Below are 12547 nucleotides of genomic sequence, written 5' to 3'. Positions count from 1 at the left end.
AAACATGACGTTTTCTTGTCATTTTCAAGTAGCGCTTAATAAATTGAAATAATACAGCCATAAATTGCATCTGTTCGAAATATTTTAATTAAAAGCCCTTTCAAAAACCTAAATGACAGATTTCTATACCCTTTCGTATACCTAAACTTGTGTAATCCCTACCCTTTTATATACCTGAAGCCTGAAAAAGGTACCCCTTTCGGGCGGAGCCTCCCCGTATAGGCCATTATAGGGAGTACCCCCCCCCCCGGGAAGCAGGCGAGCGTTATGAAAAACACGTTTTTAATCCAGGGATAATTCACAACTCACCAATTCCGCCTCCTACAAATTTAAAATCTTCAAACGAAATCGCCCACTGCAACTGTGTCAGATTGCTTCGCCTTTATAAACTACAATTTGATTAGTTCTGATAGAACCTGAAATCTGATTGGTGTGACAAACAAACATACTTCACTGACCCACTGACCCACTGAGTGACTGATTCACGGGACATCGTGGCGACAAAGAGCTATTTTGAAAACATAGGCACGCTAAGCGTGCAGGAGTTATTTTTTCGATTTATGGGGTGGTTTGGGGTGAAATTGGGTGATTGTCCTGTTGAGATGGTTTATGCCATGGGTTGGGCTATTTGTGTATGGCGGCACACGTAGTCACTTTTTTGCACAAAAAAAATTACGTGCATTTTGATATATCAGAACTGTTTTATTCAATACGTAAATTTTCATCATTTATTTAAAAACAAAAAACTAATTCAATTGTCAAAATGTCAGAAAATGGCACGTTCTTATTCTGTTTAAAGCGTTCATTTTGTTACTAGCTTTGTAGCAACCGTAACGTGTTACTTTTGTTTGTTAGGGAATACTTTTGGCTTTTTGCCAAACACTGTAACATGATACCGTTGTTTTTCTCACTTTTGTAACATGATACCTTTGTTTTTTTTAAACGAACGTAACACGATACCCTTGTTTTTCTCGAAAAAGACACGTCTCCATATAGTCATTGAACGAAAAGTACTGTAATAAACGAAGTAATAAACGAATCAAATCAAAAACAGTCTCTTCGGGAAAGTTCTTTAAAGCGCAGTACACCTAGACTGTCCACCGCCCTCTATTTTTTCGTGCTTTTTCGATCGATGAGCACGCGATGCGCGCTCGCGCTTCGCGCTCGCTTCCTTTTGCTTTTTTGCGTTGAAAAATCGAGAGGCTGTGGACAGTCTACAGTACACCTGGAGAATTTGTTTCCTGTCAGAACTTTTCAACAAAGATTTTGGTTCATTCACAACGTAAATTTTATTCAACAAACAAGAACTAATTGAGTTTTCAAATTGTCACGGAATGGCACGCTCGCTCTTATTCTGTTTTAGCTATCGATCGAAGTTGCTTTGAACAGCAAAGTACATACTTGTACCGGTTCATTAAATGTTTGAACGAGACGTTTTACAGTTGATTTCAGTTTACTTTGGCCGCCCGCTTTGCCAAGTTTGTTGGGAAATTGGAAACTTTGTTCCCAACTTCGGCCCGACTGAACTTTCCAAGTTTGGTAGTTGAGGAGAAACAAGACATGTTGCTCGAAAGTCATGGCGATTTCTGAACTCGAAGATTTTAGAACTTGTCAAGGAAAGTTGAAGTAGCTTGAAGTGCAAGACGTTTCGCATCAGCGATCACGCAAGTGATTTGCCGATAAATAAATTTTATGCATGTAGAAATTTGCTCAAATGTTAACTTTTTTGTATGAAAACACATATTTAACGATTTCTGTGAGGTATAATCTTCAATTTCAATCTTCTGCGTTTGTCTTCTGGATGGTTTACCCCTATATGTATTGACTTTAAGCCGACGCGACGCGACGCGACGAGGTAGGGAAGACTACTTTGCTCGAGACAACATGTTTACGGCTCGCTGAACATAAAAGTTTTTTATTTTTATGACATTTTTTCCAACAGTTTAGCATAGCAAAGCCCATTTTGATAACATAATTACATAAGGTTTTTAACAATTCGGGCTGAATTTGGGAGCTTTGTATCGAAGTTCGCAATTTGATTCGCAAACTCGCAACCTATTTGGCAACTTCGTAAAAAACTTTCCAATTTCCCAACGAACTTCGCAAAGCGGGCGGCAAAAGTAATGACAACATTTTTTGAAATCTGCTTTGAGCAAATGTTTTATGTACTTTTTACTACGGTCAGGAAAGCTAGCCTCTCCAAACGTACGCTCGAATAAGACGAATAACAAGTTAGTGTTGAGCCTTTTGCTCACGGCGTGTGCGTTGTAAGCAGGCGAGCGTTACGAAAAATGTTTTTAATCCAGGGTTAATTCACAACTCACCGATTCGATCCGCCTCTAGGGCTTTCCACAAGTTGCTCGGTTTCCCAAAAGTTGCCCGTATTTCTCAGTTGCTCAGTTGCTCCTCCGTTGCTCCGTTGTTGCTCGTTGCTCCTCCACTCTGCTTCTTCGTTTCTCTTTGCTTTCCCTTTGAGTGTGTTCTGCAGTGCCGTTCCAATTGGGTTTGGTTCGGATTTACGAGTCGTGAAGATCGATGTCTGTTGCTGCGAGGTTTGTGATGTAGCAGAAGAGCAGAAAGTTGAACGTCTTCAGATTTCCTCGAGTCTTCGGCGACTTCGTTCTTCCCGTTCGTTTGCCTTTGACACACTCGGATCCTTCGGGATCTTCGGTCTGTTGCCCATGCAACAAGTTGCTCGAGAGGGTTGCTCGTCCTGGTTGCTGTTGCCGAGCACTTGTGGGCCCTATCCGCCTCCTTCTAATTATCTAAAATCTTCGAACGAAATCGCTCACTACAACTGTGTCAGATTGCTTCGCCTTTATAAACTGCAATTTGATTGGTTCTGATAGTACCTGAAATCTGATTGGTGTGACAAACAAACATACTCCACTTATTACAGGCCGACTAAAGAGCTATTTTTGAAAAAATAACTCAATAACTATTTAGTAAACTATATTTTAATATCTTTTTGACTAACACGAGACAGCCCAAAGGGCCTTTGACTAACTGCGCTTAAACCACGAACACACAGGGTGGTCTGCCTGTGGTTGTAACGTTTGCATCGTGCAATGAAATCTAAATCTACTGAAGTGATGTAAAAATACGGCCATGTAACCACTCCATGTCAATACAATATGGCCGACGAACAGAACTTCGATAGTGCGGAGGAAGTAGCTCCCTCGACTGTTAACCAGGCAACTCAACTCACTAAGGAAACACCGAATGTTAAACAGGAAGTTTTGTCGCCGATACCTGGGTTTCCACCTTTGTTTCAGTTTGCAAAACTGCAAACAGAAGCCAGTTGTTGGGGTTCGAACGCAGCAAGTTTCACGAGTTGCAGTGATGCAATCGCAGACAAAACATCGTCGGCCGTTGATAATGGGGACAGCTACGAACTTTCAGCCAGTTCAGAGTCTAATAATGCTGATGAATCAAAACCTGTGAATGGTTTGGATATTGTGATAAGTATGGATGACAAACCTGAAAATGTTCCTGAACAAGAAGACGGAGAAGAAGAAGAAGACAACGACATCGAACTGGACAAAGATGGAGATGGCGTAATAAACGACGAACCTGACGAAGAAGAAGCAGAATCTGATCCTTATTTCTACACCAAACGAGACGAATTTACTTCTGAGATATACAAAATTGAACTTCAGAATTTGCCAAAGAAATGTGGTTACAAGGTAGTTCACATGGCTTTCAAGGGACTCGCGCTATATAGAAAAACAACTGTCTAAATGCACGCGAAAAATGGCGCAATTAACTGTCAAAGCGATGTACGCGCAAAATGACAAATTTATTAAAAAAACGCATCACGTTTGTTCTTCAGTTTGCTTGCGGTTAGTTCCACTCCAGTTTGCTTGCGATTAGTTCCACTCCGGTTTGCTTGCGATTAGTTCCACTCCGATTTTCTTGCGGTTAGTTCCACTCTGGTTTGCTTGCGGTTAGCTTTTATTTATTTGTTAGTAAGGGCAGCACATTTTTTTTAAATTGATAACTGTATCACTAGCGTAGTACTACTTTTGTTTACGCCATTTTGCGCGTGCATTCAGACAGTTGTTTTCACTATATAGCGCGAGTCCCTTGAAAGTAACATTTGAGTATGCAACGAGGGAAGTTTCGCGCCCAAGTTATACTGTTAAAACTGTGCTGTTGCAACCCTCCAAGTTTACTTTTTTCCTTAGTGGTCATTTGGCCACCAACTACTCAAGTTTTGGTCGCCAGTGAAAAATTTTAGTCACCAAATTAAGCTGATACTTTCAATCATTCCTCTCAATTTTAGTCGCCAGGCTGGCGACCTTGCTTCAAATTTAGTCGCCAGGTCCAAAATTTTAGTCGCCATGGCGACTAAAATGGTCTTAACTTGGAGGGTTGTGTTGTCAGAGGTGGCAGCTAGTTTCCATTGCAGGGCGCGACAAAAGTGCTGTCCGATAGCCCGGGGCTAGTGGAATTATCCATCGGGCTAGTGTATTCTGATCACGGGTTGCCCGACGGGCAAGCAACACAAAGCAAAGAAACATTGTTTTTTATGACAACCTTCAGAAATAAATGTGCACCAGACAAATTAGAGGGAAAAATTTGGGGCTTGAAACTGTGACTTACTGCATCCTTGGCGACTAAGACTCCTCCTGGTTTCATAGTCGCCAACTTGAACGTGGCGACTATATTCCTCTGTGTTAAGATGAGTAACGGCTATTTCTGAGGAATTGTGTCCTTCCAGAAAATTATATTGGAAGATCTTTGCTTCTAAAACATTCAAAATAATCCAATCCATGGTATTGCTTTGCCGCCCAGGGGGTACTCCGGCTTGTAAATGACGGGGATGATCGAATGGAAGCAAAAATCAGGACCCCAAAAAATTTCTAAGTCCTCCGACATTGCCCAAAAAAAAATCCCTGGACCAAAAATAACCCCCCAAAAAATCCCTTGTCAAATTACCCCTAAATTGCCAGGAGAGGCAATGATGGGCAAGCTGACTTTTTTATTTTCGTCTCACCCTGCATTGGAAACATCTTGTGCTATTAACCTCAGCAGTCTGTTGCACTTGGACACGAAACTTCCCTCGTTGCATACTCAACTGATAAGCGTAGTATCATAAGTTAAGGTGGCTGAACACAGTTTTCCAATCTTTTCTGTACCTATCCTTTATCTCACTTTCCTGTCCAAACCTTTGCAGCTAACTGCTGGTAACTGGCAGGTCTACAAGATAGCTTCTGTATATTGTGTGGTTCCAGAAAATATCCATACCCCCCCCCCCCACGGATGGTCAATGGAAATTCCTAGGGGGTGGGGGGCTAAAAGGTAGAAATTTCTGAGGGGTAAAGGGGTGCCAACGCGAACAATTTTCCAGGGTTGTCCACAAACGACGTGAAGTGTGCTAGACAAACTTACCTGAATTTTTGATTTGTAGCGCCATAAAATTTAAAACAGATGGCCTTTCCAAAAAGAAATTCAAGATGTTAGTCTCAAACGTCTTTTTGTTTGCTGGGAGATCACGGTCATCCTTTGGAGAGGGCATAATTCACTTCATTTTCGCGCTCTCTGCACGCGAAATAAATCAAGATGGCCGCCGTAGCAAATTGGTACCGCTTAGCTTAGCTTGAGTCATCGCTATCACTCTCGGCAGGCTGGCTTTCAACTTTCAAAAATTTTCTTCGAGCTTCTGTCACTTTCCTAAGGGCATCCTGGGCCCTTCTGAGTTCTGCCATCTTTTAAAATTTAAGTGACCACGCAACATTGATTGCTCCTTGGATCTCTCCAGGCTTGAAGGTTTTGAGGGCGTTGCTCCTGCATAACTCTTCTGCTTTGTCATTCCAAAACAGTCAGTACGACTTTTTCATACCTGTGCTTTCATTGATCTCTTGCTCCTTAAATATCTTAACATTGCGCGCTCTAGCCGCAGAAAAGGGTGCAGAGGAAGGTCGTAGTGTTGCTGTGCTGGGTCCGCACATGAGTGCCGGCTGATGACTGATCTTGGTTTTTTTTGTGGTGGAACTTGATCTTGATCACCATCTCTTGATTCAGCTGGTACGTGTTTTAAGTCCGGCTCATTGGCCTTTAAGTTGATCACTTCTTCTCTAAGCAAGTAAACTGCGAAATTTGCTTCTTCCTTTAGCATGCACTGGCTCAATTTAATAGCCGCTTCTTGTTCGACACCAACGACGATACGCTGGTGAACTTGTCATGCGGTGGCAACACGGTGCTGACCTGCTGATCTAAAGTGTCCTGACGAAACGTTTTCAGGCTAATATCAAAATTCTCGATTTTCACTGAACAAGAAATACTTTCGTTCACATAAACAAGAAGATCTGACATCTTTGTGATAACGTTAAAAACAAGGTGACTGGCAGTTTTTAAACTCTCATGGGATTGATCGGCGGATTTGACAAGTTGACATTTCCGCTCTTGACAGTTCGTACGTTTTGATTGGCCGGCTCAAATGGAAACCATGTAAAAGTTGTTAGAAAGCTGTCAAAATGTAATCAAAAAGCATTGGGGGCAACGGTGCCGTGCGCTATTAAATTATTTCATGAAAGAGGGAAATTGGAGAGCCTGTTTTAAATCAGTTACGCTTTGTCAAAAATTGTTTGTGCATGACATGTTTGCGATCGCTTTACTTCGCGTACAGATAATATTGTATGACAACTGGGTGTAGCTAGTTAAGCATGGCGCCTCAAGATCTGCGACGTTTGGAAGCTGTGTGCAGCGATTTCTACGCATTCTGTAGGGCATGCGAGCAACTGAAGGGAAAGTGGAGTTAAAGTCTTGCTTGGAGAGTTGGTGAATATGATTTAAAACATTTCCGACCTTAAAAAAAAAAAAAAAAAAAAAAAAAAAAAAAAAAAAAAAACAAAAAAAAAAAAAAAAAAAAAAAAAAAAAAAAAAAAAAACTACATGTGGATGAAGTCTCTCGGCAAATCATTCCAGCAAATATCCGCGGAATGTCGGTCGTTCCAATCACATCTACCGGTGAATGCAAATGCTTGTTTAATTCGACTAGTCTGGCGATTTGTCAATCAGAAACCTTGGCCCTTAAACTGCGACTATGAACTTGTCTTGAACTTGCCAAGAACAGGCAGTTCTACCAAAATCACCCTGTGTTGGTAAACGCAAGAATTTCCTACTTCGGAAATTTCCTACTGGCCCTGGTGTTATGTCTGTAGAGACACTGTGCGACCTTACTTGCTTTTCGTCAAGTTCTTCTAAAGTTTATGGTGATTATGGCTTTGAAAGAGCCTTTGACAATGAGATCATGAGACCATGCAAGAACTATTCTCACAGCAGCACTCTGCAAATAATGGCCCTAGGGAGTGTCCTTGGGGCTCCTTTTGAAACGGTGTACCCAGATCAGAAAAATAAACTCTTGCCTGTGTTCCAGAACATTTTCAAACCAAGACAATCCTTTAATCAGTCCAGAATTGTGAGAAACACGCTTGGTTGGCCTGACCGCTCTAAAGAGTTCGTGGTAAACCATTTTGTTCCCTTGTTTCACGGAAGCAATCAAGCTTCAGTGGGGCAAGTTGAGGCTGCAAATACAAGGAAAGAAACGCCTATGGAAAATGAAAACCTGTGGTTCGTTGTCACTAACAAACGGAAGTCGACTGCGAAACTAAACCTTTCAACCGGGATGCACCCAGATGGCAAAACAAGCAGGAACCCCAAAGATTTGAGAAAGCAAAAACGAAAGTAGAGAGACACTTGTGAAAATGTGCAGTGAGTCTGGGCTACTTACTACTGGCAAGAAACATGAGCTTGTGCGGCGCATTGCAGAAAACGAAACACGCGAAAAGGATCAAGTTAAATTGGACGAAGGTTAACTCTACGATGGAGATATGGAATCAATACCAAGTTCTAGTGCTGGATTAATGTGGTTGTCCGTTGCTCAGCTGAGGCTTATTTTAAGGACTCGCCGTGTTTTAGAGGTCGGAACCAATGAAGCACTTGTCACAAGAGAAGGGCTTCTTAAGGCAGGGTACCCAGAAACCGCCTTCTCAAGAGAGCGCTTGTGCATATTACACATCAGGCTCAACAAATAAGTAAAGCCCAATATGACCTTAATGTAATTACTGTTCGTCGTAGGAGAAAAGTTTGGACATGGGCAAGAAAATACTCTTACCACAAGAACGTCATGCCTAAAGGATGTTTTGTCGCAGAAAACACCATCCATTGATGTCGACAGTGGGCAGAAGCAAAACGTACAAAGTGCTCTCGAGTCCTTAAGAGTTATTGTTGCTGAGAAAGAAGAATCATCAAGGCTGAGAATTGATGAATTGGAACAAAGAAGCAGCAAAATAAATGACGGAGGTCAAAGCAAAATGGTGAAGAAATCTAAAGCCAAAAAGGAAAAGGTATTAAGGAATGTCAAAAAGGTATGGAACGTCCACAGAGAAGAAAATGACCACCAGTGAAACTTAGAGATCAACCGGAAGAATTGAAAGGCAGGGAGGCTTTCGTTGTCGGTCAAAGGTTAGAGGTTTTGTGGAGTGAGAAAGATTAAGAGGGTACAAATTGGAAACCAGGCTGGTACATGGAAGAAGTTCAACGTTTTCACGAGGAGAACGATGTTGTGTACATATGGTACTTTAAGGATCGTGCGGTTTATGGCCTGGATGCTACTGGAGCCCTTGTTGATGGGGTCATTCGTTCAGCTTGAGATAATAGAGAGTTTAAGGACGTTCGCGCGAAAATCTTCCAACATTGCAATTTTTCTTAAAATTTCACCAAAGATACTTTGTTACTTATTTTTATCAGAAATGTAAAAAAAAGTGGGGGTCACCGACATTGTTTCCGAGATACGATAACCGAAAGAGGGCGTGTATTTGGATAAATTTCACTTTGTCATTCGATATGACCTCAGCGGCTTTGGTGACAAAATATTTTAAATAAATTGATGTATTGTCTGAATTTATTTTAGTGGGTCTATTGTACAAATATATTTCGCTTTTGAAGTCCCTTAAGGAAAATCTTGCCTTAAAGAATTGGATTTGCGAAAACTCGAGACTGGAAAATGTGGCTGATTTGGTAACGCGCAAGTGGAGAAAATGAAAAAATAACAAACTTTCAACATTGAAATTTCGCTTATTTTTTGTCAATCAGTGGAGATTTATCAGTAAAAGTGGTATATCCTGAAAAAAGTGGGGGTCACCGACCGTTCAAGAGAGGAAACTGCAAGCCAAGTTAATGCAACGGCTACCCACCCTATATGTGTTTGAAAAGTTTTCTCAGCTCGCGCGCTCATGCGTGACGTGGCGTGACGTTGCGACATGAATAACATGCGCAGTAATGATGGGCATAAACAATTAGCGTGAACGTCCTTAAGCATGACGTGATGTTGATTTGAACAAACTGACATTTCAAAATAGTTGAATTTCTTTTTGTATATAACGGTCTCTGTACTCTACAAGATAACGTCCGGAAGTCACTTTTTCTACAAGATTTTTTAGGAGGAATGGTATGCCTTTGTTACTGTTAACTTAACTGGGATATTATTGGTAGATTTTTATAATGCTACCGATGATATAATTATTTTGTAAAGTATGGCTGCTTAATTAACGTGTATTTTTTCTTGTGAAATATGATAGCCAACGGTTTTTCGAATAAAGGGTATATCTCTTCGAAAAAAATTATAGCATGTGCAATCTTGTACAATGAAGACTGCAAAACAATTTGGTTTTGTTGCAGACGCCATCGATTTTTAGAGCATAAAGGAACGATAAATATCTGTATTAGAATTAAATTAAATTATTTTCACCTCATTTGCGTTTCTTTCAATATCAAATGGCTTTCCGTGTACACTACATAACGTAGTAGAACGTCGAAGACTTTACCGCTGACTGAATTAATGAAGGCGCACATGTCAGCGTACGGTGTCGAACGATCAAACACTCTACGATGTTTTTGACTTCATGGAAGGATTTAAACATTCTGAATTCAGCCATTTGCCTTGTAAACTTCAATACAATACACAGTGCTGGAAATTACTGTCGGTCATCAGACATTGTCCGATCAAATATGCCCGAATGTCCGGCCAATTTTGCAATATGTTCGGACATGATGTCTGAGAACTTACGTGACTATGTCTTGGAAAGTTTTTAACGCCTCTGATTTGAAATCGAAATCTTTTACTGTTGCTCTCAAAAATGGTTGATATCTGAAACGTTAGTTCATGTGATTGTCTAAAATCTGACATGTTTCAGCTAAGAACAATAATTATTATTTCCCAAAAAAACTACCGGGCGTGACGAGTGAGCGTGACTTGGCACCCATCGACTTAATTTATAAGAGCTTCAAAGTACTTAAAAAATACCGTAGTAAATTCGAATGTTTTATATTCGAAATGCTGCGCGAATTTTTATACTTGAAACAGGGGACACTCAGGCACACTAGCTACGTGAATAACAAGTATAATTTTCCACAAAAGTTCTAGACAAAAATTTAATTCCCGTGATTTTAAGCAGCTTCCATTTCAATAAAACTTAAATCTAGTCAACAATTTGTCAACTTGCCAGATAGCAGATAGCGGTCCTTCTCGTTCCAGCAATTTATTTTGACTGTTTTCAAAGTGTGAGGTTTATGCAAATTTTGTTGAACAAACAAACATACTGTCTCATAACTTGAGACCTGTCTCATGGGGAAGTATTAAGTCACGTGCTAGGCAACAAACATTGCATTTTGTCGAACCGCATTTACAGATTTTTTAGAGGGAAATCCACACAAATACACAAAGAATAAAGATTTTCTGAAAAATGCACATTCTTTAAATGTCAAACAATTTTACAGGAAAAGCCTGTGTCACACTGAACGTTTTTGCAAAAGTGCCGTGAAAATTTTGCCGCACAGACATCATGGTTTTGCATTCATTATTATCGTGGGAACCAGAGAAGCTGATTGGTCGGCTCCAAATTTTTACATCATACATCTAAAAATGACAACGTCTTCCTCCCAGCAACCTTTGAATCTCGATGTTGTTTCGTAATGAACATGATGAATTTTTCACACGTAGAAGTAGAAGCTGATTTAAATTTCCTTAATCAAAACATTCAGAAGGAAACATCAAAGGATTTATTCTCACGTTACATCCTCAAGCTATAAAGTATTCTGAAACCTTGTCTTGGATTTGGAGAAAGAATGTGGTCGCTTGTAAATCAACCACTAATGGTGACTGTTTGTATAACTCTTATTCACGTTTGTTGATTTTTGATGATTCTCTGAGTAGCTGTCTTCGGATTTTAACTGCTTTTAATTAGAAGAAGAATCTTCTGATCACTGATGTACTCAACAGAAGCAGTTTTTGAAACAGGAATAATTTTTGTAGCAGAAGTTATTGATTGACATTCATTAACATTCACCTCTTTATATAACATTCTTTTTACTTTTTTTTATGCAAATCACATTTATGCAAATTAGTGTCAGACCAATTTTCCAATATGTCCGTTCAAAATTAAAGTTTAGAAGGACACATGTCCTTTCAAGTAAGAAAAATTATTTCCAGCACTACAAGAAAGCAAAGACAGAGAGCAAATTATTTTATGGGAATGTTGTTATGGCTAAGTTGAAACTGAAAAAGGAAGTTGCCTGCCCGAAGTAATGTTAACCACATCAGAGGTTTCCCGAGGTTTTTTGACAGGTAAACCACCTTGAAACAACGTTGAAATTGTTTTAAGACTTAGTTAAAGCGAGAATTTTCTTTATCTTTTTCTCAAATTGTGAGATTTTGTACGAATTATGCAATTTGTGATGAACTACGCGAAAAGTTGCGATTTGACATCAATAATTTATGCGAAATCGCTACGTCGCATAATATCAGAGGCCCTGTAATAAGCGTACAATGCTAAAAATTTGTTAAGGCTTAAAAAAATAACCGGCACGCATACATGCATGCACAGGCGATGACGCTTTACAACATGTTACAATGATCCCAGAAATTGCATTTTTCTTATTAATTTTTATTGTTATTTGCCTTGACTACAAAACGAACCTCCAATACATTGCAAACCTACAGTATGATAAGATAAATACATCAAATCATTATGAACTTCGTCATTTAGCAACAGAAAGGCCCAGGATTGATTTCCACACCTAGTCGATACTGAAGATTGTGTGACATTTCCGTATTGAAATGGTCTGAAATGTAATGAAGTCAACACCGCTTACTACCGGGCTACTAGAATCACTTACATGCATTTATGCAACTTATCAAACAAAACATTTTAGATCAGCTAAATCAGCAATAGGGTAGAAGTTCTTTCTGAACTCTGGCTTCTCGTACAAATAGGAGTACGGATACCGTCATTGTGTTATTTTTAATGGCTTGAGATAAATACCCGAATAAATATTATCAAAAGCAGTAAAAGGAAGATGGCGAGTCGCGAAGGGAAAAGAAAAGAAAATTAACTTAAAGTTAAATATTATCGACAACAAAGCACGTCAAGGCAAACAATGATTTCAGATAGCTCACCTTTGCAATCTAATCAAGATACTGCTGCCATCGGTTCCCCTTTTGGAAAGGTTTCAAAAGTTATGACACTAACCGGCCTTCACTCGT

The 12547-nt window shown here is 39.8% G+C and overlaps 1 protein-coding gene across 1 annotated transcript in view; it reads left to right on the top strand.

Moving 5' to 3' along the window:
* Window positions 1–3006: 3006 nt before the first annotated feature.
* The window catches only part of LOC144647369 (tRNA (uracil-5-)-methyltransferase homolog A-like), a 75100-nt gene continuing 65559 nt past the window's right edge, over window positions 3007–12547 (top strand). Inside the window, exon 1 of the mRNA XM_078507171.1 lies at window positions 3007–3686. Within this exon, the coding sequence (XP_078363297.1) occupies window positions 3135–3686 (552 nt within the window). The 5' untranslated portion in view covers window positions 3007–3134. The remainder of the gene's footprint in view (window positions 3687–12547) is intronic.

The sequence above is a fragment of the Oculina patagonica genome, chromosome 3 (assembly GCF_052425735.1).
Source record: "Oculina patagonica isolate OP01 chromosome 3, crgOcupat, whole genome shotgun sequence".
Lineage (NCBI taxonomy): Eukaryota > Metazoa > Cnidaria > Anthozoa > Scleractinia > Oculinidae > Oculina > Oculina patagonica.
This window is presented reverse-complemented; position numbering and strand designations above follow the sequence as displayed.